Here is a 22,149-nt window from a genome sequence, read left to right as displayed (position 1 = left end):
CTTGATTATTCCAAGCCCATCTGTCATCTTTGACAGTGTGCAGCAGCTACGTTATGGTAACATGTGAGGATCGTGTTAATTGGTGTTGGTGCTTTAAATCATATTGAAGGGTTTCAGCTTGTAAACAGATGGATTTGAAAATTAATAGTCGGCCCAAGAGGGGGAGTTTGGGCAGTGGCGAACTGAAGTGGCCCCCTCCTCTCCCACTCACCAGCACACACAGAGGAGGAGTAAAGTTTGCTGATGTTGGAACAAAGGTTATACCCTCCATGCTGACGGCTGCACTGGGAGTAGTTAAAGTAAAACGACTGTTGGAGGTCAGTGGTCACTAGAGAGTGATGCATGGATCCCGGCCCAGAGATGGCTCTTCTCCAGTGGTCAAGGTCAGAGCCAGATGTCCTGGACCGGCTACAGCCACAGACATGTAGTGTGTGTGTGTGTGTGTGTGTGTGTGTGTGTGTGTGTGTGTGTAGGTGTGTGTGTGTGTGTGTGTGTGTGTGTGTGTGTGTGTGTGTGTGTGTGTGTGTGTTTGTGTGTGTGTTCACATTAGGGTGGACTGTCTGTTTTTTATCCTCCTCAGACAGTCATTTACAGTGTGTTGCCAGGTTTTCTTAAATTGACCTGCTGTCTTCCACATGTCTCAGCTGAAACAGATTTTCACTGCAAAGATCAAATTTGAGCATGAATATTTATAAGATGTAGTTCATAGTCACTGCTCATTAAAGTTTTACTCTCCTTTTAGTACAAGATGGGTTGCTGTCAAGATATTAATTAGGGTTATGCAAAAGTGTATTTTTTAAAGGTGGTGGATTATCCACCTCATCTGCTCTGTACTGTGGAATGATTTTAATAATTTGAAAGGGTTAGTGTAGAATTTCTCATTGGTGACATATTTTCTGACTAACACACTACAAGAGTGAGGAAGGCTACTGGAGCACAGCCTCATGAATCCACAGCATCACAGAATGTTATTGATGACCCATGCATCATGTGTCCACACACTCTGTCTTTAGAAATATAAACATCCACACGGACATATTTTAATGTAAAATGTAAAAAATACATGACATGTTTTTTTTTCTTTTCACAAACATGTGAATTAACAAGTTAAAATTCTTAAAAATTCATCATACCCCTCTCTCTCACTAAACAATACACATTTGATGAATATGCAAATATTTTCTCTTTCAAAAGTTTAGCTACTTTAGCTACTTCCCCTTCAGCAGACTTTTGTTCTTACCAAGTTGTATAGTGAAGGTTAAACATGCAAGTGATGTAACAATAGGCAAAACACATTGTTATTATGGGACTTTAAGCATAATTATATAGCTCCAATGTTCAATCTCAATGTGCATACTTGCAGGCTTTATGTGCATTCTAAAAGGTATACTGGAAAATCGATGCGAGTGCAAGAGGGTCCTTTCAGCTTACAGGCTTTCCATACATACAGCAGAGAGCTTTAGTAAAAAAAAAAAAAAAAAAGCATTTCAAACATGAATCTCGGGTGTCTGATTTGACACATTGTTATGAGTAATGGCCAGAAAAAAACACAAACACAAAACTATGCTGGCAGTCAAATAACACAATAAAAATCAATAACAAGGTGGAGGAGTTGACTACTGAATGGCTATTGATCATTGATAATGTTGTACAGGAATTTAAGATGGCTCACAGAAATGAAAAATAGGCAGCAAAGAAGGACAGGCAAGAAGAAAACACAGTGAAAAACTGAACAGGTACATGTAATGCAGCCATTTTCTAGACTCCCCTTGTATAAATTATCTATGCTGTGTGTGCACACATTTCAGGCCACAGAGGGTGAGGTGAATTTAGGTCTGTCAAGTACAGCAAATATCATTCAACTTTCATGCAAACCGGCTCTCGTGTTCTAGCGGCTCACGTGAGGCAGCGTTTTAATCCCCTCGCTTTTCCTGCTTTCTCTCTGCTTCTATTTGAAAGAATTGATTTTTGCTTTGCAGGTATTACTTCACCATTTTCAATTTCAAGTGGGTTCTGCATTCACATTGCTGAATATATATCCTCAGTTGGTGGGGTAATGAAAAACAACTCCATTCCCCTGCGCTCTGCAGCGAGAAGAAAGGGCTGAAAAGAGCGGCAGCACATCATCACTATTCAGTAGAACAGATTAAACACATCACCTCAAGCCTCATCATAATTTGCCATTTAACGAAGACGTCCTGCATAGTGATGCACCTAAAATACAGCTGAATGTAAACATGATTAAGGATGTGAAATGCATATTTAGCCCGTGGATGAAGACGGGGGAAGAAAAAGCAAGATTGAGGGAGCACAGTGGATGATGGCCCAACATGTGGTAATTAGTGGATGAGGTAAACAGCCATGGGGGGAGCCAAAGGGCAGGTTCACAGCCTGTTAGTGGATGCTCTGATTCTGGCGTCGAGCATCCTCAGGGCTCATGGAGAGAAAAGTCAGGAAACACGGCAAGTTCACTGAACAGCAGTGGGGTGTTATTCTGTGTCCAGTCTTTTCCTGGTATATATTTGTGTGTGTGTGTGTGTGTGTGTGTGTGTGTGTGTGTGTGTGTGTGTGTGTGTGTGTGTGTGTGTGTGTGTGTGTGTGTCCGTTCACAGAACCGTAGCACGCTCTGTGCTGTGAGGAACTGCACTTCCTCCATCAGTTGGAGACGGCATGTTGCTCATACTCACAGTTGATTGGCGGTTGGCCTGTAACCTTGGCAACACAGGCTGGAGGGGAAAACCTATTTTTCCAAATGGTTCAAAAACATGGGTTTGGAAAATGAAATGATACCGGTTTAACTCACTGCATTCACTGCAGTCATCTGACCTTCACATCTCACTTTGTGTCAGCATGATAAAAGGAAAGAGGCTGTTTTAAGGAAACATGCTACATGCTGAGAAAACGGGGTGGTGATTGGAGGAGGTGGCACATTGTCTGAAAAATACCTTAGAACTTTTGTCACGTCGGATTCGCTGTCAGAAACCTCATACGGAGGAGTGCGAAAAACAAAAAAGTTCTTCACACATCATGGTTAATAAATGAATCAGAGCTTGACTTTGAAAGAACAGTTTAGATGTATGTGCTGTGATTTAATTCAAACAGATCCCAGTGCAAGACACCTGGATTTAACAAAAAGAGAGAAACTTGCAAACATCAGAACATTAAATGTAAGAAATGAAATTATTTTGCACTAGTGATTTTCAGTTTGTTTGATGTAAATAGTGTTATAAGTAATGCAGGTGTTCATCTCAAATACATTACAACTGCTGTGTATGGATGTAGAGGAGTGTGGAAGCACTTTTTCTCTGTGATTAATTGAGCATATGGACTGCGATAAGTTAATTAAGTGACCAAAGTCTATTTATATATAGACCTTCTACTCAAGATATCTAAAGAAACAATTCACATGTCATAAGAGGTGTTTTTGATATTATCTAACACTTGAAACAAATTTTCATTTTTTCCAGATGCACACACACACACACACACACACACACACACACACACACACACACACACACACACACACACACACACGGCACACCCAGAGACATGCGCAGAGACAGATGAAAGGAGGGAGGGAGATCTTGATGGGAGGATGAGAACATATTTGTTTTTGTTAGATAGCTGGAGGAAGAATTCAGTCGATGTTAATGAGAGGCAATTAGTTTTGATTAAAAATGAGATTGCTCCCCTACATGCAATGTAGCTATATCAAAACAAAATAATGATTAATTTCTGTTGGTATAAGACATTATTGTCAACAGCGAAAGTACCCGAGCAGCAACGATACAATTTCTCTGAGGCCGCAGAGGAGGAAATACGTTCATTTAGGGAGTCGGCTGGATGTTCCTCTGGAGTTGCTCATAATAAAGTGTGTGGGTGCTTTTATGTATCTGCACATGTAAAAGTGCACCAGTGCAGAACATGTGCACAAAATGTGTTTGTGTGGGAGGTTTCTGAATATGTTCCTCCTTTTGTGAGTACATTTGAGTTTTTGGTTATTAGTTGCATGTTATTATCTATTTACTTTACTAATGCTCATTTACAATTTATTTATTTAATTTTTAATGATGTCTTGTAACTTTGCTTTTTTTGTATTTTAATCTGCTGAATTTTTTGTCAGTATTTTTAGCATTTGCATCTGTTTCGGGTGCATACATATGTAAATGTGTGTGTACACATGTGCCTGAGTGATAAACTTACTCGTTCTCGCTGTGTATCTGTGCTCACCTCCCGCAGCGTCTATTGTAATTGGGAAATGGTGGTGTGAGATGGAACCGTGTCTGGAGGGAGAAGAGTGTAAGACTCTGCCTGACAACTCTGGATGGATGTGCTCGTCTGGGAACAAAATCAAGACCACAAGAGTGAGACCTCACACACATTCACACACACTTAAGCACAAATGCAATGCACCTGCATGCACAGACCCGCATTCGCAATGCACAGATGCACACATACAAGTACAAGACGTTAATATATCCTGTTCTGTATGTTCTCTATATGCACCTTTAAGCCAGGCACGAACACGCTTGCACACATATACATGCGTGCACGCCACCACACTCACACTTCATTTTCAACCTCTATTGTTGGACTTGAAATGAGGAAATCACCAGAACTAACAAGAAGCTGCCTTTGAAAACTTTGATTAAATGCTTTAAGCGTCTCTGCCAACTGCCTGCTTCATTTTTAATTAATCTGCTGTCATTTAACGATCAAACATGCACAGCGTCAAACCTGCAGGTAAAAGGGATGAGCACAAATCACACTTTATTAGGAATACTCTGAAAGCGCAGCACATCTATGCCTGTTGTATAACAAGGTGGATTCTGTTTGGTGGAAGTGAAATATCTAAGGGCCCGTAGTAGTAAAGAACAAACATAAAGCAGGCAGTAAACAAACAGGTGAGCTCTGCCTCAGGCCACACTCCTCTCAGAGATAAAGTTAACGGCCACTCTGCTTCTCCACTGCCTTTCGGCTCTGTAAACCGACTCCGAATGCGCCATGCAAAAATAATGAAGGGAGTTAAGTCCTCGAAGCCAGCAGTCCGGCTCTCTGTGACAGGTTGATCACCCGATTTGTATTCATTTAATTGACTCGCCCCCCCACCTGCTCGCGATCAGCAAACCTTCGTCTCCTCGTAGTGCTTGGTGACAATGACTTTGAATAGAAGCAGAGAATAATGCGATGGTGGGGAATGAGGCAACAGCCAGTGAAGGTTAGACCACACGGGGCTTCCCAAGGTTGTTCTGCAGATTTATACGCCAGCAGATAGACATAAAGCTTTCACTGGGGCCCTTCACAGCCGCCACAGGCCCAAAATTTTCAGAAAGGAGCTGATGGAATGGGGTCTTGCCATCCTGTCAAGGTAAGGTGTAGTGCTTGGTTCACTCTAAAGAATGCATCTCTAATTCTCAGTTCAGTCCTTTGCACAATTTGTACTTTAATAAGAACTTTAAATCATTCTTGTCTTTATATAATTTGAGACAAATTATCCTCTTGAAATACATTAATCAAGATTATACATTTCTGCACACAGATGGAGAATGACCAGTGATACGTTTATCTATGAGTAAAATGGCTTTGGTCTCATATTATCAAAACCTTAAGAGAAGAGGGCCGAAAGGTCAGGCCTGAAGCTGCTTTTCTACCCAATACACACGTGTCCTTTTTTCTTGACCCTCTCTTTGCAGAACACCCAGCCATACTCCCCTTTTTAGCTTCCGGAAGCAAAATGCAGAGGATGCGTCAACAGAAATTGAGCTGCATTCTTGCTTCTGTAAAGGTTAGTCTTTTTCTCAAGCTGTTGTTTGTTTTTGTTTTCCCGTCTCTCTCACATCACTGTAATGCACTTGAGTGTCGGGCGGTAGGAGTGGGACCAACTCATGTTCGATGACTTCTCATTAACCCAAATATTCAGTGCGAAATTATCAAGTGTGTGTTTACATGCTGTGCATGATTAGGCAGGCGTGACACAAATACTGAACGCACCGCCACCCACTGTAAATATTTATCACCCAGCACAGCCAGCGCACGCTCAAATAAAATGTAAGTTGCTGCATTTCATTTAAACGGCAGCACGTGTATCTCTGAAATGTCTCTGTCTGTGCATGGACGGGTAAAAATGCTAAAACACTGCAGCCGCGCAATCATGGAGTACTGTAGAAACACACATACAGAGCCAGGTCCACCCCACAGCAGAGCCCTGCTGTCTGTGAACAGTGTGTAATGGCAGGATCAGTCCCTCTTCCTTTCATTGCCTCCTTTGTTCCATGTCCTGTTTTTGCTATCAGCCACTGTGTGGGTTTGATTACAGTGCCTTACACTGGTCTGCCAATCCCATTAGTCACTAATCTGTGACGTGCCACTTGCTCCTCTCTGTGTGTGCTCCTAGTTGTGTGTGAACGCACATGTTTGATGTGCTTGATATGTCTGTGTTTGTGTGTGTACGCTCACATGTGTGCACGAGACCCCGGGCAAAGCCTCTTCCCTTTTCGGTGTGTGGCTTCTTATCAGAGGCCACTTGATACCCTGATCCACCTCTGAGGGTCTTGTTGAAGCAGCTATCAGCACACAGCATAGCCCATAGGCTACATGAAAGGCCTTTTATCCTGCACTCTGCTCTCTTTTTTAATCAACATTCCTCATTCACTTGCCTCTCAGGCCAAATTGCCTCATTTGTATTTGGGCTGTAACAAGCCAGCAAGTCCCACAACACGGCATTGTTTTTTTGTTTCGTTTTTTTTTTTTTTCTTCTTCTTTTTGAATTCTCAGCCATTTTATTTCACCTGCAGGTTTTCATTTTGCTCTGAAAAGTGTTAGCGAGACACGACAAGGCCGACACACACACACACACACACACACACACACACACACACACACACACTTCGTTCAGCCGCACACAGACTTCATCACCATCTTTCATAAAAATTGGCATGAAAAGTTAGAAGCCAAGCAACGCCACTGCCTGACATCCATGTTTCTTCTTTTCTTTCTTTATGTCTTTCAGAGAGGGAGCCCTTCATTGCCTGTTCTGTAGCAGCAGACAAGGCAGGCCCTTTTGTTTGTGGAAGTCACAGTGAGAGCGAGGCTGGGGAGCACCTCCAAAACACTCGCCCACCATAGATCTGCATTACCCGCTCCACTCGCTAAACAGATTAATCCATTTCTGCTCCCTCCAAACAATTATACACCTTAAGAGAGACAGGCAGAAAGAGAGGGGCTGTAATGAAAACATCTTTGCTCCCACTCGTTCTTCTCTCCTGCTTTTGATGATAGTGAAAAGACTTCATTCAGCGTCGTTCATTTGATAACCTCACTGTTAGTTTGCTAGACTGAAAATGAATTTGTCATCAGTATCAAGGCAGTGTCATACATACGTTATGCATCCCTCAGCAGACATTCAATAATTTTAATGACTTTTTTAGTCCTTTCATACGACAACATATCCACTCATGTACAGACATTGCTTTAACTGTATAAGGCCTCGGTATTTCCTCTATGGACTATGTAATTGTTCAGGTTAGTGAGTGCTAAGCACTGAACTCGAGTGGATACGCCGCCATCTTTCACACTCTACAGCATGTGTCCCCTCCAACTAGTCCAACATGATTTACGTGCTGTTCAGAGGCTCACATGTCTCTTATTAAAAGGAGCGGCGGGCACTTTTTCAAGTAAAATAACACACTGTGACAGGATGTAGCCCATCTGTGAGACAGTTTCAGAGCAAAAGTGACCTGCCAGCAGATGCATCTCCATCTAATTTGTCAAATCGGGAGACTGCGCTCTGCAGTCGATCAAAATGAACTCCAAGCAGCCACGCCACATCCAGTTCAACTTCACAGAGAAATCATCTGTTCCACCTCTGTGCTTGACATCACTTCTCCTCCTCCTTCAGTCCTGTATAATGTCATCATGAAGACAAACATACAGCCATACACAAACGATAAACAGTGTTTCATTTGTGATCAATGATAGAATACTTGAAGAGGTACAAGGTTATGAGCCGACAGGTGCAGTCCAAGCTGCCAAGAATGGCCAGATTGTCGTCCTCGTGACATTTTGACGCAGGTTTCAGGTGGAGGAGTTCATTCCAAGTGCTACTGATTAATTTATAGCAGTTTTCTTTGCTTTTTCCATTGTCAATGTCACATTAAATGGATCTTGATGTATTTTGTTGTCTGGAGTCTTCTGTTTTTAGAGGGTGCTCTTTAGTGCTGTTTGAAGAGGTTTCTCAGCTGGCATGATTGATTTGTTCTGCACTAAACGAGAAAGGGGGAAAGGGTAGGCTGTGTTTGCACTAAATTCTTTTGCTAAGGCAATTGTCCTTGGCTCCTTTTACTAACTGAAGTCTGAGTAAATTGCAATTTAATGTGGCCAGCAAATTAGAATGCAGATGGCTTAGTTGCCAGCAAAGATGGGATAGGCAGGAAATCCTTGAGCAATCCGCTGCTACCTGCTGCACTGTTCATTTGAAGAGACAGAGGACAAAAAAAGAACAGAGGACACTTTTAGTCACACACACACACACACACACACACACACACACACACACACACACACACACACACACACACGTATGCATGTGGGTTGAAATGACAGCATTTGCATACAACCCCTGTTCTCCCGCTAACAAACCTCTGGTGGATTGTGTCTGAGATGGAGAGTGAGCCGTAATGTGTAACCTGTTACTGCTCTTGTTCTGCCAGAGGTCAGACCCTGCTCCAACATTTCTGAGACACCATCGCACAGGAGATGATACAGATGCAAATGTTGGACAGATGAGCCCAGAGCATTACTGTGTTTAAGGATCATGGGGGAAAAGGGCCAAAGCTGTACAGAGAGAGACACTGTGACAACACCTGGAGCAGGAATCAACATGTTCAATCTGAGACTTCAAAGCTATTTAGAGGGACAGCTGCAGCGCAATGCCTAAACAGATGAGATGTAGTCAGCAAGGGAGACTGTATTAGTACTGCCAAGTGTTTCTTTAGCATGACCTTATTAGATATCTGTCTTGACCAGTAAATTGGTGTTGAATAAATAAAAATTTGTCAGTGGGGTTCTACTTGTTTCCGCTGAAATATTCCTTGTTTCAAGGACTTAACATCAGTATCCTCAAACAAGATACACTGTAGATGTACTATAGGAAGCACTCAGGATACTTTACTTTGCAAAGGCTGTGCAATCCTGAAAATCTGTTACCTTAGGTACTGGATGTGCATCAAAAATAGAAACAATATTAGACAATTAGAGGACACATGTCTCAGATTTTCAAGTAAGTGCACCTGGACTTGAATCTGCACCAAAAATAGTACTGTTCCTTGACACATGAGCTAACGTTACTCCTTTACTCTCTGAAATCTTTCACCAGTATTTTAGATACTAAGTCAGGGTCCTTCTGATACCCACCTTGATGAAGAAGAAAAGGCAGAGCTGCAAATGACAATTGATTCCAGAAAATTCTTTAAGGAAGTCAATTTTCATTACAAAGTGGTGGAACAGTTTCACCCCATTGCCAGAGTTTTGCAGAGAAATGGGTTTTGACCTAAATGCCTTGCTAAGATTAAGACATTTGGCAGTATATCAAATTATTCTGTCACATCGAACAAACTTACATTGTCTACCAACTGCTGATGCTAAATTAGACCAAACTTATAATGCCTGAGAGTCTACTCTTCTGATTATCTCAAAATAATACACATTACGGTAGGTGAGTACAGGTGCACACAATTCTCCCCTCAGAAAATGCCGAATGAAATCATTTGGCGAGCGTGTCCGACACACTGGAGCTCTGAGACTCTCAAAGTGCTCCAGCTCACAGAGTCCCAAGCAGCTCCTTCCACAATCAAGTCCACACACCTGGCTACCACCTGCCAAGCCTGCTGGAAATGTCATGGCTGTATTTCTTAGTTGAACAGGATTATGGGATTTCTAATTGGCCCCACAGCACGTGGGGGACTTCTGATTTCTTCGCCATACGATCTTGAAGCAATAAAGTAACTGAAAAATGTGTCGAAAGTGAGGTAAAGAAATGTTCTGGAAAACATGCTTTTGTTGTGCAGACAGTCATAAGAGGGCAAGGAAGGCTTTACACATGGTGCACACGGTTTTTATTGAGCTTCAGGTTGAGCAGGATGCTGAAAGGCAGGACATTCAATAGCAGTCTCAAGGTTGCACAATGTACCACTGAAATGTGTATAGGTCTGCAACTGAGGCTGAATAAGAGTCCCTGAACCAGAGTCACGGAGAGGCAGCTCAGACTCCACAGCAGGTGCCCTGATCCCATTTACCAACGCCAAAGTCATTTTCTTGGGTGGGAGGAAAATACTCAGCTGTGATTGGCTGGCTTGGTGTGAAGGTGCAAAGCTAGGGGTGTGGGGGATGTGGCTAAAATGGTCTGAGGTAAAGTAAAAAATATACCAGAGTCAATTTGTGAAACAGACATACACAGCATGGAAACACACCAGGGTTGGGTTTTTTTTTTTTTTTTCGTGCAACGAGCTTTCCTGATATATCCAGGTATGCCTATAAATGCCAAACACACCTCCATTTCCAGCACTGTTCCCACTCATAAGCTGTCTGTTTTTAGTAGCAGCGGGAACCACGAGGTGAGACAGGGCTGTACAAAGCCTCCACAGTTCAAAAGACTCTCCTTGTTTTTGAAACACGCGAACGGAGCAATTCCTCTGGGTCTAATCCTCGCACACTTGTATGCCTTTGTTCTATCTAAGAGTATGTGTGTTTTCTCCCCTCTCCTCTTCCTCCTCTGTGTTGCAGATTCATCCCAGGACCTAACAGAGAGCTCCCATTGCAGGGCTGCGCGCCAGGCTCTTCCCCCCGTCTCCCCTCTCTCTTCCCACCGAACGGACTAAAACTATTACATCCACGGCTACTGACTGGATTACCTGGGACCACAGAAAGGATATCCACCCAGATAAAACAGCTTTGCTCGTGTGGTGCCGAGGATTTGAAACCAGACTAATCCCCTGTTTGATCAATGAGCCCCATGTTGGTGACTCTCCTCTTCCACACAGCTGCGGTCAGTTTCCGACCTACTCGCTCTCTGTTTTCCTCACTCTGTATACCCCCTCAAAAACTGAAACAGCTTAGCAGGGGTAATTTAGAGGTTGTTAAAACATTATTTGATAGACATTCGCCCCGCCTGAAGGTAAACCGGATGAGGAGCTTACATGAAACTGAACATAAACATGTAACTGGGGACACAAGAGGGGAAATGATCTTGATATCCTTTTATTTTTGTGTGGAAGGCATTTGTATTTGACTCGCTGCCCCAGCGGGACAGCCCCGCTGTGACTACACAGGGGAGATTTTGGTTGACAAACACTGGATTTTCAACGGACACGGCTAGCAGCCTTTAATGAGTTAATGAAGAGTCTTTGACAGGCTTTAGAGTCTGTCATCATGGCCTCACCTTCATCCTTCATGGTGGACATTTTGACTTTTCTTGGAGGGCATGCCCGATGTAAATTCATGAGCACTTCTATTCTTTGTATGTAAGATAATTTGTGTATATAGATACATAACATGTAAGATGACAGATCCAAGAAGCTGAATAACACAGTATATTTAAGACTCTATTAGCCACCTGCTGGAATATTGATGAGCCACTGAATATAATACTTATCCAGCGGCTGTTTTCCCAACAGGCTGTTGTGTGTATAGGACTGCTTTGCAGTACATGCTTGCATTGGGAAAAGCCACGACAGAATCATAAAAATAAGTATTGGTCACTTGTGTCATTCAGCAATGTTCTTGGTTAAGGCAGAAAATGCTTGTAGTTTCTGTAAAGATGAGGAAAACACTGTATAGAACTGCCTCACAAAAGAAAGCAGCACTAACAACGACCCCTGAGCTTTCCACTCTGATTCAGCAGGGACACGGAGCAGCGGCAGGAAGACTCGGACCATAATCGACAGTTAGTCATGGCTGACTGTGTTTCTCGTGTAGATCTCCCTCTCACACACACCAGAGAGAGATGATTTATTCAAAATGACAGTGAGAAAGTATTAGTCACAATGGAGAAACATACAGTTATCCCCCAGTAGATAAAAGTACATTACAGGACAGCCTTATGAGAAATAAAAATGGTTTTCTATACTGATATGCTGTTTCTCATTCCTTGGCATTGCAACTGATACTTTGAAAAATGTTGCTCTGGTGACAATTTGATATGTTTTAATATGTGGGTGGAAGATCTTGTCAGAGTTTCATTTATATGATATGTTAACATTGTAAAGTTTTTGCTTGACTAAACAGGCAATCAACAACAACACAAGGCAATGTGAAAATGACTTACAGGCAGAGAAACACACACACACATGCAGCGAACACACAAACGAATCTGTGATGCTTCATTTGTACAATTCCCTCGGTGGCAGAGAGGATTTATCAGAACAGCGCATTCAATTCATTCATGCAATTAGAATAAAGATTTCCAATATCGTGCCAGGCAAAATTCCAGATGATTTTCAATATCAACCTCTTCTCTTGGCTGATATGAGATTCGTTTCTTCTCCCAGTGGACGCACTAGTGTACATTCATCATTTAGGAATTTGGCTAGTTTCATGAAGCCCGGCGCCTCGCTGAGCAGTCACAGAAGGTATGAAAAAGACAGACACATCAATCTCCCACTGGTCTTGCCAGAATCATGAAGGAATATGCAAAGGGAGACAGAGCAAGAGTGTGTTTTTTCCCCTTCAATGAGCCGTTCCCTTCTTTGTTTTCTCATATCTAATAGGATTCGCTGTCCTGCAGTCTTAGTCAGCTTATGCAAAAGGAAATGAGTCAGGGAAGGAGTTTGTGTACGAAAAGTGTCTCTGGGTGCTTTTCTGCTGCTGTAAATGAATACATCTGAGTGTATGTCTGCATTTGTCTGCTTTGCCATGCTTCTGTGTGTATTTTTAGAGGGGGTACCAAGAGTCTGTGAGACAGACATCCCGCAACGGCACACAGTGAAGATTATCCTCAAATTCAGTGCTTGTGTTGAAAATCAAGGGATTTCTTCCTCCCTACTTATGCAAGTTCTAAGTGGATTTTTGCTTAAAAGGTGCTTGGGGATCAGAAATGGAAGAAGTGCTTCTTCTTATTCTCTTTTATGCACTCCTTAGCTCCATCCAGAAATGATGGAGTCGTGCTGTGGAGGGAGGTCCTGCTCCATTTTAGGCAGAGTAGAAAGGAACACAGCATGAATAGATAACAGGGGCCGGGTCCTCCTCCCTCTCCGCGGTGCTGAGCAATCTCAGAAGAGAGACATCCATCAAGTCCTGCCGACCTCCCACAGAGACACAGAGACAGCCATGTCCACATCACACTAGACGGCTAATCAACGCCTGACAGCAAGGACAACCTTTTTCATACGGCCAAGATATGCGCAGAAGATGCCGGACAGTGTTGTTTAGAAAACTTGCAGTGGTAACTTTCAAGGGTATCTCAAGTGAGACGCAAACTTTTGCCCTGCTGGAAGTTAAATGCTCTGCTGCTTTTAGGAGTTTTTAGCAGGAGCCTCGACTCCTCTTTGACACCACATCCTGCCTGTGCACATTATCACGTTCATATTCTTTAATAATGTTGCATAGCAACCTATAATTTGTGGAAATGGCACACTCTTTACCTGTGGGGGCTTTGTGGCCTATAATTATAGTTATTATGGGCATGAGTCACTGTGAGTGTCGCCTTTACAATGAACATCTACTCCAGCTGGACAACTAAGAGCATAAAATCATTAATGGCACTAAAACTTAAAGTCTCAATGCTAGCTGTTCAGCGACTTCAGGCATTATTACCCAACGCCCATTTTGCCATGAAAAGTAATAGTATCAGACGGTCAATTGTTGAGGAAACATTTTCATCCACGGACATAAGAAACTGGAAAATTATATGTCATTATAGACAGTCAGTGATGAAGAGGGTGGGATCCTTTTCAGGACTGCATCATCATAAAGATCAAAACATATCAAACAACCACACTTACTACCACATTACTGCATAGTCTGTAAAGCTAAACATGTAGTGAAGCACACCAGCACCCTGCTGCAACGGCTTTGTTTGTGACAAATGAACACACACTCTGATGGGTACACAATACATCACTGTCATAGTCCCATGACACTGCGCCATGCCCGCCAACCACCAATACACTTGTCAGCGAAATGACTTGCCAGTTTATGATTGTCAGCAGCTGCCATAATGGCAATTTATTTATCTGCTGCTTTGCCGTTTTCCTCACCTTTTTCCCCTCATGTTTCAACCCAAAGTGTAGCAACTTGGCCTCACCAGCGGCACCGACGTCATCGCAGACCAGCCTCCCTGGGAGATTTCAAACATCACACTTCCCCACTAAACAGCGAACAGCAGTATCTCCACACAGCTGGACAGACATCAACACACAGGCGCTCAATTGTTTGCCACTTGAGACGGAATGACCGAGAGCTGGATTTGGAAAGGAGAGGGTTCAGGCAGAGAAAGGACATTGTTCGGAGCCTGAGGGCAGTATACAGGCACGCTGTGTATACCTCTATAAGTCACATAGATTTAGTGTTTTTCCATCCTCCTTCTACACATCTCACACATTACAGATGTACAGAAATGTACAGCAACACACTCTCAGTCATTCATTTTCATGACCTTTTCATGGTGGAACACAGGGGGTGCAGAGGGCTGTCTGCTCACCACAGACAGTGTAAACAGTCTGCTGCTGAATGAGGACACACAGGACACCTTGCAGGCTTAAAAAGCACTTACATGTGAGATTTTCGATTTCACGTTTGAAGACTAAGGTGGGCGGGTGTGTGTTTGTTTCCACATATACAGGCTGACCATAAAATAAAACCCCCAATGCACTCCAATGTAATAAAAACACCTCGAGTGTAACATTGCATTGCATCATCAAGTGTTTTTACTTGTCTGGTCAGTGGATCTATCTATCTATCTATCTATCTATCTATCTATCTATCTATCTATCTATCTATCTATCTATCTATCTATCTATCTATCTATCTATCACCTTCCTGCATCAGTAATTGGAACTGGAAAACACATTTTCTCCGAGGTTTCTGTAACCGGGAACGGATTGTGCCTTTTTTCTTTCTTTTTTTTTTTTTTGGTGGAGGTCAGATGAAATTTTATGTTGTCTGTCCAAGTTTGTATGGAGAGTTCACAACAGCAGCTTGGCCTGCCTGCCAGAGACAAAGCACCGTGCAGTCAGTCCAAACCTGCCCACACACACAGTTTGCTGCTGTGAACATTAAGTTTGGACGATGGAAGGGAAAACTACAGCATTTGTCTTGCCCACACACTGTGAAAAGTTTTGCCATGTCATTGGGTTCATTCAATATCTCCCTTTCTCTCACACTTAAGTTACCTGCGCTTGTTAATCGTCAGAATTATTCTAAAATGTGAGTTTTTAACCAACAGTCCTGTCTAATAAAACTTTCAATATAAATCTAAGTATAAATCTTTATAACAGGTTTTACTGCATTTCTACTTAAAAAGAAAAGGGGAAAAAATGTCCAAAGCACACTGGAGCTCATATAATTCTACAACGGGAAAATTTAATGAATTTCAACTCTCACATTTTTCACTCAAACACTGTTAAGCTGAGACATTCATCTTAACCGTATTTGTAGTCATTCATTACCTGGCTCTGTCTTATCTGCATTACACCCCTCGCTCCTCAAGGACTTCTCACTAAAAGTCTTTGCCATTCTGTCGCTTTTGAAACTGAATCACTGTCCTCTGTCACGAAAAACATATCATACAACAGTAAGCATGAAACCATAATCACGGAAATTCATGAAAAGGTTACGTTTACATTTACATCATTAAAAACACTGCAATCCCACAGAAAAATATTAACTTTTATTACATTACAAAAACATAGAACAGAAAAATGGAGAATGCTATAAGATGATGCAGTTTTAAATCCAAATAATGTGAAATCTGCCAAATGGATTTGAAAAAAATATTATCTTCCATCTCATGTCAGACACCTCTTGAGAGGGTTCACACGTCAACATCGATCATTTATAATGAAAGAATAATTAGCTGTTAAAACTGGTGTTGCAGCACTTCTTTCATTTGCTTTGCAAAAGACACTGGTTCCAGATTTACTAAAGATCAACTGGTACATGGAATCTGTGGATTATGTGGGTTATGGCTGGCAAAAAGAAAAAGAGAAGAACAACAACAAAAAAAAACGTTGAAAATGACAGTGACAATCCTGATCGGTCATTGAACAGATGGAGAGCACTGCAGGATCTGAATGGAGGCAAAACCGACCCTGAATCGGGCCTCTTGTTCAGAACTTTGGCTGTAGGTGTATAAATGGTACTAAGACAAAGTTTACCTTCTTTTACCATTGTCACATTACAGTTATTAATTTTACATAACTAGCTGTGTTTAGAAGCAAACAGTAGAAAAACAAGCCAGATCAGGATTTGGTGGAATCACGACTGCGTTTGTCCACAGGGGCAGCCAAAACCAGTACAAATGAATCATCCTTGAAGTCGCTTCAAATTGTGGTGTTGCGTTACACCACACTACTAATCTATGTATAAATTCATCAATGGCCTGTTAACTCACTGTTGCAGTAGAGTTAAAAAGAGCTTTCTGCAGAGTCGTTTTTCTGTGTTAATGGTAAAGGTGATCGTCTAATGGGTGCAGGATGGAGCCACTTTTCCCAATTCCACCCTCAGCCAATGAGCTGCTTCGTTCTCTGGTATGCAAATGAGAAGCGCAAGGGCAGCAGGGATTGTGAAGGACACACTCTTTGGACCAGGAGGAGACAGAGCCACCCTGGAGGACCAAGCATGCCTCATTTAGATTCAACACTATCATTTCACTTAGGCAGGTGAAATCTAAGTGTCATGCTTGCACTCTCTACAGTGCCAAGAACACAAGCAAGCATTCCTTGCATAGAGACAGTTGTGTATGACCTGAAGTCATCTTCCAAGTCTTGTTAAGGCTATCACACCAGAATTTAATGTGAATTACCATAATGTGCTATTCAGGCCCTAAATGCATATAACTCACAGCAGCCTACGCTGTTTAACAAATTACCATAACCTAGCAACAAGCATACAGACACACAAGCACGCAGAAGAGCAGACCACCTCCCTTTATCTAAGTAGCAAGTATAGCAAACCCTGCTGCTAGAATGGAATGTTAACATGAGCATGGTGCAGAAATCAATTTAGATGTTATTCCCATGACAGTGCCCGGGTATGACTGTCAAGCGTATTTCTGTTTTGTATTACCTTCCCCATCTTGTTTTTCCCCAAGCTATCATCCCAAATAGAATGGTGTCTGTGTCTCATGGCGATGGCCATTGATCCACACTGGAAGTGAGATACTACTGCCTGAGCCATCAGTGCAATGCACTGTATTCGTCAGGCCACACTGATGAGTGCAAATAGACAGATAGACCATACAAAAAGTCCCACTGCATCACATGACTGTGTTAAATGCTGCTGCTGCAGTACGCATCACAACGCCTTTTTAAGGACTACAAACTGCCCATGTCATTAAATTGTGTTGCAGCAGGTCCATACATAACCTGTTCCTCCTTACTGTGATGTATGTTCACATAAAGAGAAGCAATTAGAATTAGTCGAGTTGTACATGGATGATTATGTAATAGGCATTAACATCATATAAGCATGGTATTCTGTTGATGTCCAACAGAACAACAGTTTGGAGGATTGCACCACAATATGCTGAAAAGTTTTGATGCAATACATGACCATCAAAGAAAATATGACTGATGCCTTGATAAATAGTATATGCTGTATAACCATGTGGATGCATAGCAAATCAATATGAAACACCCACAATGCTTAACAAAGAGGGCCCTGTTTGCTCTCTCTCCCTGATGGTTCTATTAGTGAGAAATCGTTGACAGCCTTCTGGATGGATGCCGTCCACAAGGACATCACAATATTTTCTCATGTAGTTTCATGTTCCATGTAAACTTGTACCGCAATCACAGTCAGTTTGTGGTTGACAAGTGGTGACTGGAAACCAAGTGACTTATGTGGCATGATATTTTTCTGTATTAGCATTTCTATTATCTGTCACAATGTTAACTTCTATTTGTATCCTATGTTCCCTGGCAGACAGACCACAAACAGGCCTTTGTGTACATTACACCTGTCAGTGACATGAAGCTGTCGCCATGTAAAACTGACATTGAATGTAAAGGTGAGTTACTTTTTTCCACAGCATATGTTCATAAAAAGGCAGTCATACTCATTATTATAGTGGCTACTGTGCAGAGTGTGAGATAAGAAATATATATATATTGCACTTAATGATTTCATTTTTCTATGGCCAATATCAATATCCTTTAAGAATGCTATATCAAAGAAAACAATGCATCAAAACCAGAAACACTTTCTCTTTGTGTTCAGATGTGTTCGACATGATGCTCCAGGTGTTGTTTTGTAAGGCTGTAAAGTTAATTTTATTTGTCTTGTCACCAGAGCTTCACGTACCCATGATGTGTGCCTGAGTCAAAGACGCTGACATACACATCCATAGCTTGCCTTGATGTTTTTACATGTGCCACTAAAAGCATCATAATGTTCCATGTCATTGCAGCCCAGAGATGGTCACCTTTCAACTATACTGAGCTGCTCCCTGGTGATTTGCATCCTGATAATATAAAATGCAATTACAGCAGCAATAACTATGCTTCACTGAAGCTATCTAGTACACGTGAAAGCAGATCTGTGTGTTTTACATGGAGCAATTTTCAGCAAAAGTTTCATGTGAATGATTCAGCTGCAGTGAAACTGTGATCCCCTGATAAAGTACCTTGCGGGCCGGTATGGGGATGCCCCCTGCCACTGCTCTCATTTCATATAACACTAGCACTGCATTTTCCTGAACTGCTCGGAGCAAAACTATTTAAACTCGCTCCCCAAATGAACAACTTAGTAAATGAATGCCTGGTCCGTGTCATCGATTAAACAGCACAGTCTTTCTCCTATGATTCATAGGCAGGGTGTGTGCACTCAGCCACATAATCTCTCTTTTTCATTTCAGCACCTCCAGAATTGCCTTCTAAACACAAATAATGACAGTGGCAGCAAAGCTCTGCGAGCCTAACCGTGAGCTCATATGAAATGTGTTGATCATTTGGCTGATTCATAATTTTCCGCTACCCGGAAGCACAGTTCTGTGCTGCAGCAGTCAGATATTTGTTTTACTGCATGCTAAATAGTATTATATTGATATTTCCGAGGCTACATATTAGAGACAATTAAATTACACCCTTTAAAGATTCTGTGGTACACTTAAAAGGGAGAGATAGTGGATTGTCCAATTTACAAATATGCGTTTATTGTACACAATCCATTCATATTTCTATTCCAAACATACAGTATGTCAGTCTTTGAATTCATGAACCCTTTCCCAACGTCTGTCCAAGGCCTCCCCAACGTAAACTGCCATCTGTTTTTGAACCATTTGCAGTACGTGGTTTTGGTCTCTTTTGAAAGGGAACACTCTGAAGTTTTATCCCTGACAGTCAGATTGCTTTAAGTGCTACTGACATTTGAGTAATACAAGTTCGAACACACTGAAGTGGAAGGTTTTTATTTTCACCTGCATGTTTCTGTGCAAGTAGATGTCTGCAGAGGACTGTAGCTGGGACCTATTAACTGGACACAATGGCTCCACAGCATTAGACCTGACCTTAGTCCAAGAAGATTTTCAGTGTTTCATAAGTTATGAAACACTGTTTCTTTCTTTTTTTTTTTTGTTCTTCAGTTATGCTAAGGACTAGTCATCTGCACAGTTGTTTGCAACTGGCTTGATTTTTGTACTAAGGAAGAGAACGACGTCCACACTCTTACTGGCTGTTGCTGGCTGTTTGAATGAAATGGAAGATACTAATTGGTCAAATGAGGTGTCAATTGAAAGGTCAGAGTGCATATTGCCTATGCAACATGCTTACTAGATTCATAACAGAGAAACCAGAGAGGATTAGCATGTCTGCCAGCTAATTTGAAGTGATGAAACAGCTTTCCATTGATTCTTAGTGCTTTGGACTAAATATTTTACTGGATTGGATGACCTGCATCCTTGCCAATTTACCAAGACCGTTTTTGTTGGATTACTATGAGACTTCAGCTGTCAGTTGCCTCAATTGAAATCAAATTGAAATGGTTTGCACCAAATGAATCACGAGAATCTGAGCTTTTCAACATTGTACGGCATGCGTAGAAATTTAAATGTAGCGCTTGTGTGCATACACGGTACTTATCACTCTTACAGTCCAGGGACGGGCCTGTGGAGGGTTCAGGTGTTTTAATCTTGAGGGATGTAAAGTCTTCCCGTCTCAGTCATGTTGAGATGCATGACAGAAGTTATGTTATGTTTAAAATGTAAAGCCCCGCCTCCTGAGAACAGACTCAGCAGCAGCCCAGGATCATTAAATGGCACATTTTTTCTCTCAAGATTTGTCATAGACCTTCAGAACTTTCTCCACAGTGAAGGTAATTCAAACTTCAAGCAACGTTAGAGCCGATCTGTTAACATGCATTGTTGGATTTTGTCTCCTATCTCTTACATTGTAGTCATGTTAGGGAGAAACTAGCTTTTAAAACCTTATCTGTCAGCTTTAATGTTTCACAAAATGTGCGAAAAAGATGTGCTTTTGCTGTTTTTGAGCCTTATATTAATCTCCGCAGGGACGTGAGTTAGGCTTTGTTTTTCTCATGTGTCAAGCTTTTAGAAACTAGAAAAACGCAGGGGCAAACAGTTCAGTCAGTCACAGTCAATTGGCAAATGAGTGTTTCATGTCAGGTGACAGCAGATGAGAAGCAGTAGTTCAAATTCTACAACAATGTTAACGTTTGATTTTTTTTTTTTTTTTTCACAATCAAGACTTAGTGCTGCATATTATTCATATTAAATCATTTTAGTTTTCAGTTTTGCCAACAGTCTTTAGTTTCAGTCTTAAGTGAAACTTTTCTTTTAAAACCATTCGTGTCTTTATATGACTCGAGATCCTGATGTGAGCGACCAAATCTTTATTTACAAGAAAAACTTGAATAAACCTCATTTGAATGCGAGGTCTTAATGTTAATGTGAATGTGTCAGATCGCAGATGTGGACTGAGGATTTTGGCCTCCTGTCTTACAGTGTGATGGTGTTATTAAGGGATCGCTTCACAGACTGCATGGTACTTACACGCACCAACAACTCTTTCATGTCAAGTCTTGGAAAATAATTTTTCTTCCTGTGACTCCCTTCAGACCCTGTTCCCTCAGCGCACATTCCTGATTATATCTGATTATTGTTGAATGCAGTCATTTCTAATATGTAGAAAGTGTATTTTATTTGATCTCATTGCATTTTATTTTGTGCATTCCAAAGGTCACAGATCATGCAGCCACCATCCAGGCATCTATTGAGCTGCTGACAGTGGAATGCATGTTATCAAAGACCATGATGCCAGCGTATAAACCAGCAGACATCAGGAATGTCCTCAAGGGCAAGTTCTGAATAACTGCAGCTGCCATTTTATTTGAACCTAAATTACCTCCTGATTTCAAGTACACCACCACCACTCCAGAAGGTTATCCTGGAACTGAAGGATCACTCTTCAGGATCAGTATCCGTGGATTATGGACATTATTGCTCCTTCCACTGCACTGATCATGGACTCGATGTGTTATTGATTCACAAAGCTTTAAACATGCGCTGTAGTTCATCTCACATGGAGTTGGACTATGTTTTCTTTGTCATTGCTGTGCCTGTTCGATGTGCAGTGTTTCTTTAGCGTTTTAGTCTCCTGATATTTTCCCACTTGCCTCTAATAAAACCGTAGTGTATTTATTAAGAGCTCTTACAAAGACAGTTGATTCAGTCCTGTGATATGATAAAATGATGTGAAGTAAGTAATAAACCTGCACGGTGGCGCAGCAGGTAGTGCGCGTGCCTCACAGCAAGAAGGTTGCCGGTTCGATCCCCGGGTCAGGCAGGGCCTTTCTGTGTGAAGTTTGCATGTTCTTCCCGTGCATGCGTGGGCTCTCTCCGGGTACTCCGGCTTCCTCCCACAGACCAAAAACATGCTCATTAGGTTAATTGATGACTCTAAATTGTCCGTAGGTGTGAGT

The 22,149-nt window shown here is 41.8% G+C and overlaps 1 protein-coding gene across 3 annotated transcripts in view; it reads left to right on the top strand.

The window, feature by feature from the left end:
* The window catches only part of LOC139329398 (chemokine-like protein TAFA-1), a 108,617-nt gene extending 96,141 nt beyond the window's left edge, over positions 1-12,476 (top strand). The window contains exons 4-6 of one of the 3 annotated variants that reach the window (XR_011602062.1): positions 4,243-4,367; positions 5,697-5,788; positions 10,783-12,126. Coding sequence is in view for 1 of the 3 variants with exons in the window: in XM_070959703.1 (XP_070815804.1) it covers positions 4,243-4,367; positions 10,783-10,800 (143 nt within the window). In the remaining 2 variants the exon portion in view is untranslated. Of the gene's footprint in view, positions 1-4,242; positions 4,368-5,696; positions 5,789-7,012; positions 8,010-10,782 lie in introns of those variants that run through there. The other 2 variants (XR_011602063.1, XM_070959703.1) reach the window with 2 other exon arrangements.
* Positions 12,477-22,149: the final 9,673 nt, after the last annotated feature.

Source organism: Chaetodon trifascialis, chromosome 3 (assembly GCF_039877785.1).
Source record: "Chaetodon trifascialis isolate fChaTrf1 chromosome 3, fChaTrf1.hap1, whole genome shotgun sequence".
Classification (NCBI taxonomy): domain Eukaryota; kingdom Metazoa; phylum Chordata; class Actinopteri; order Chaetodontiformes; family Chaetodontidae; genus Chaetodon; species Chaetodon trifascialis.
The sequence above is the reverse complement of the archived record's forward strand: the minus strand, read 5'-3'. Positions and strand labels throughout refer to the sequence as shown.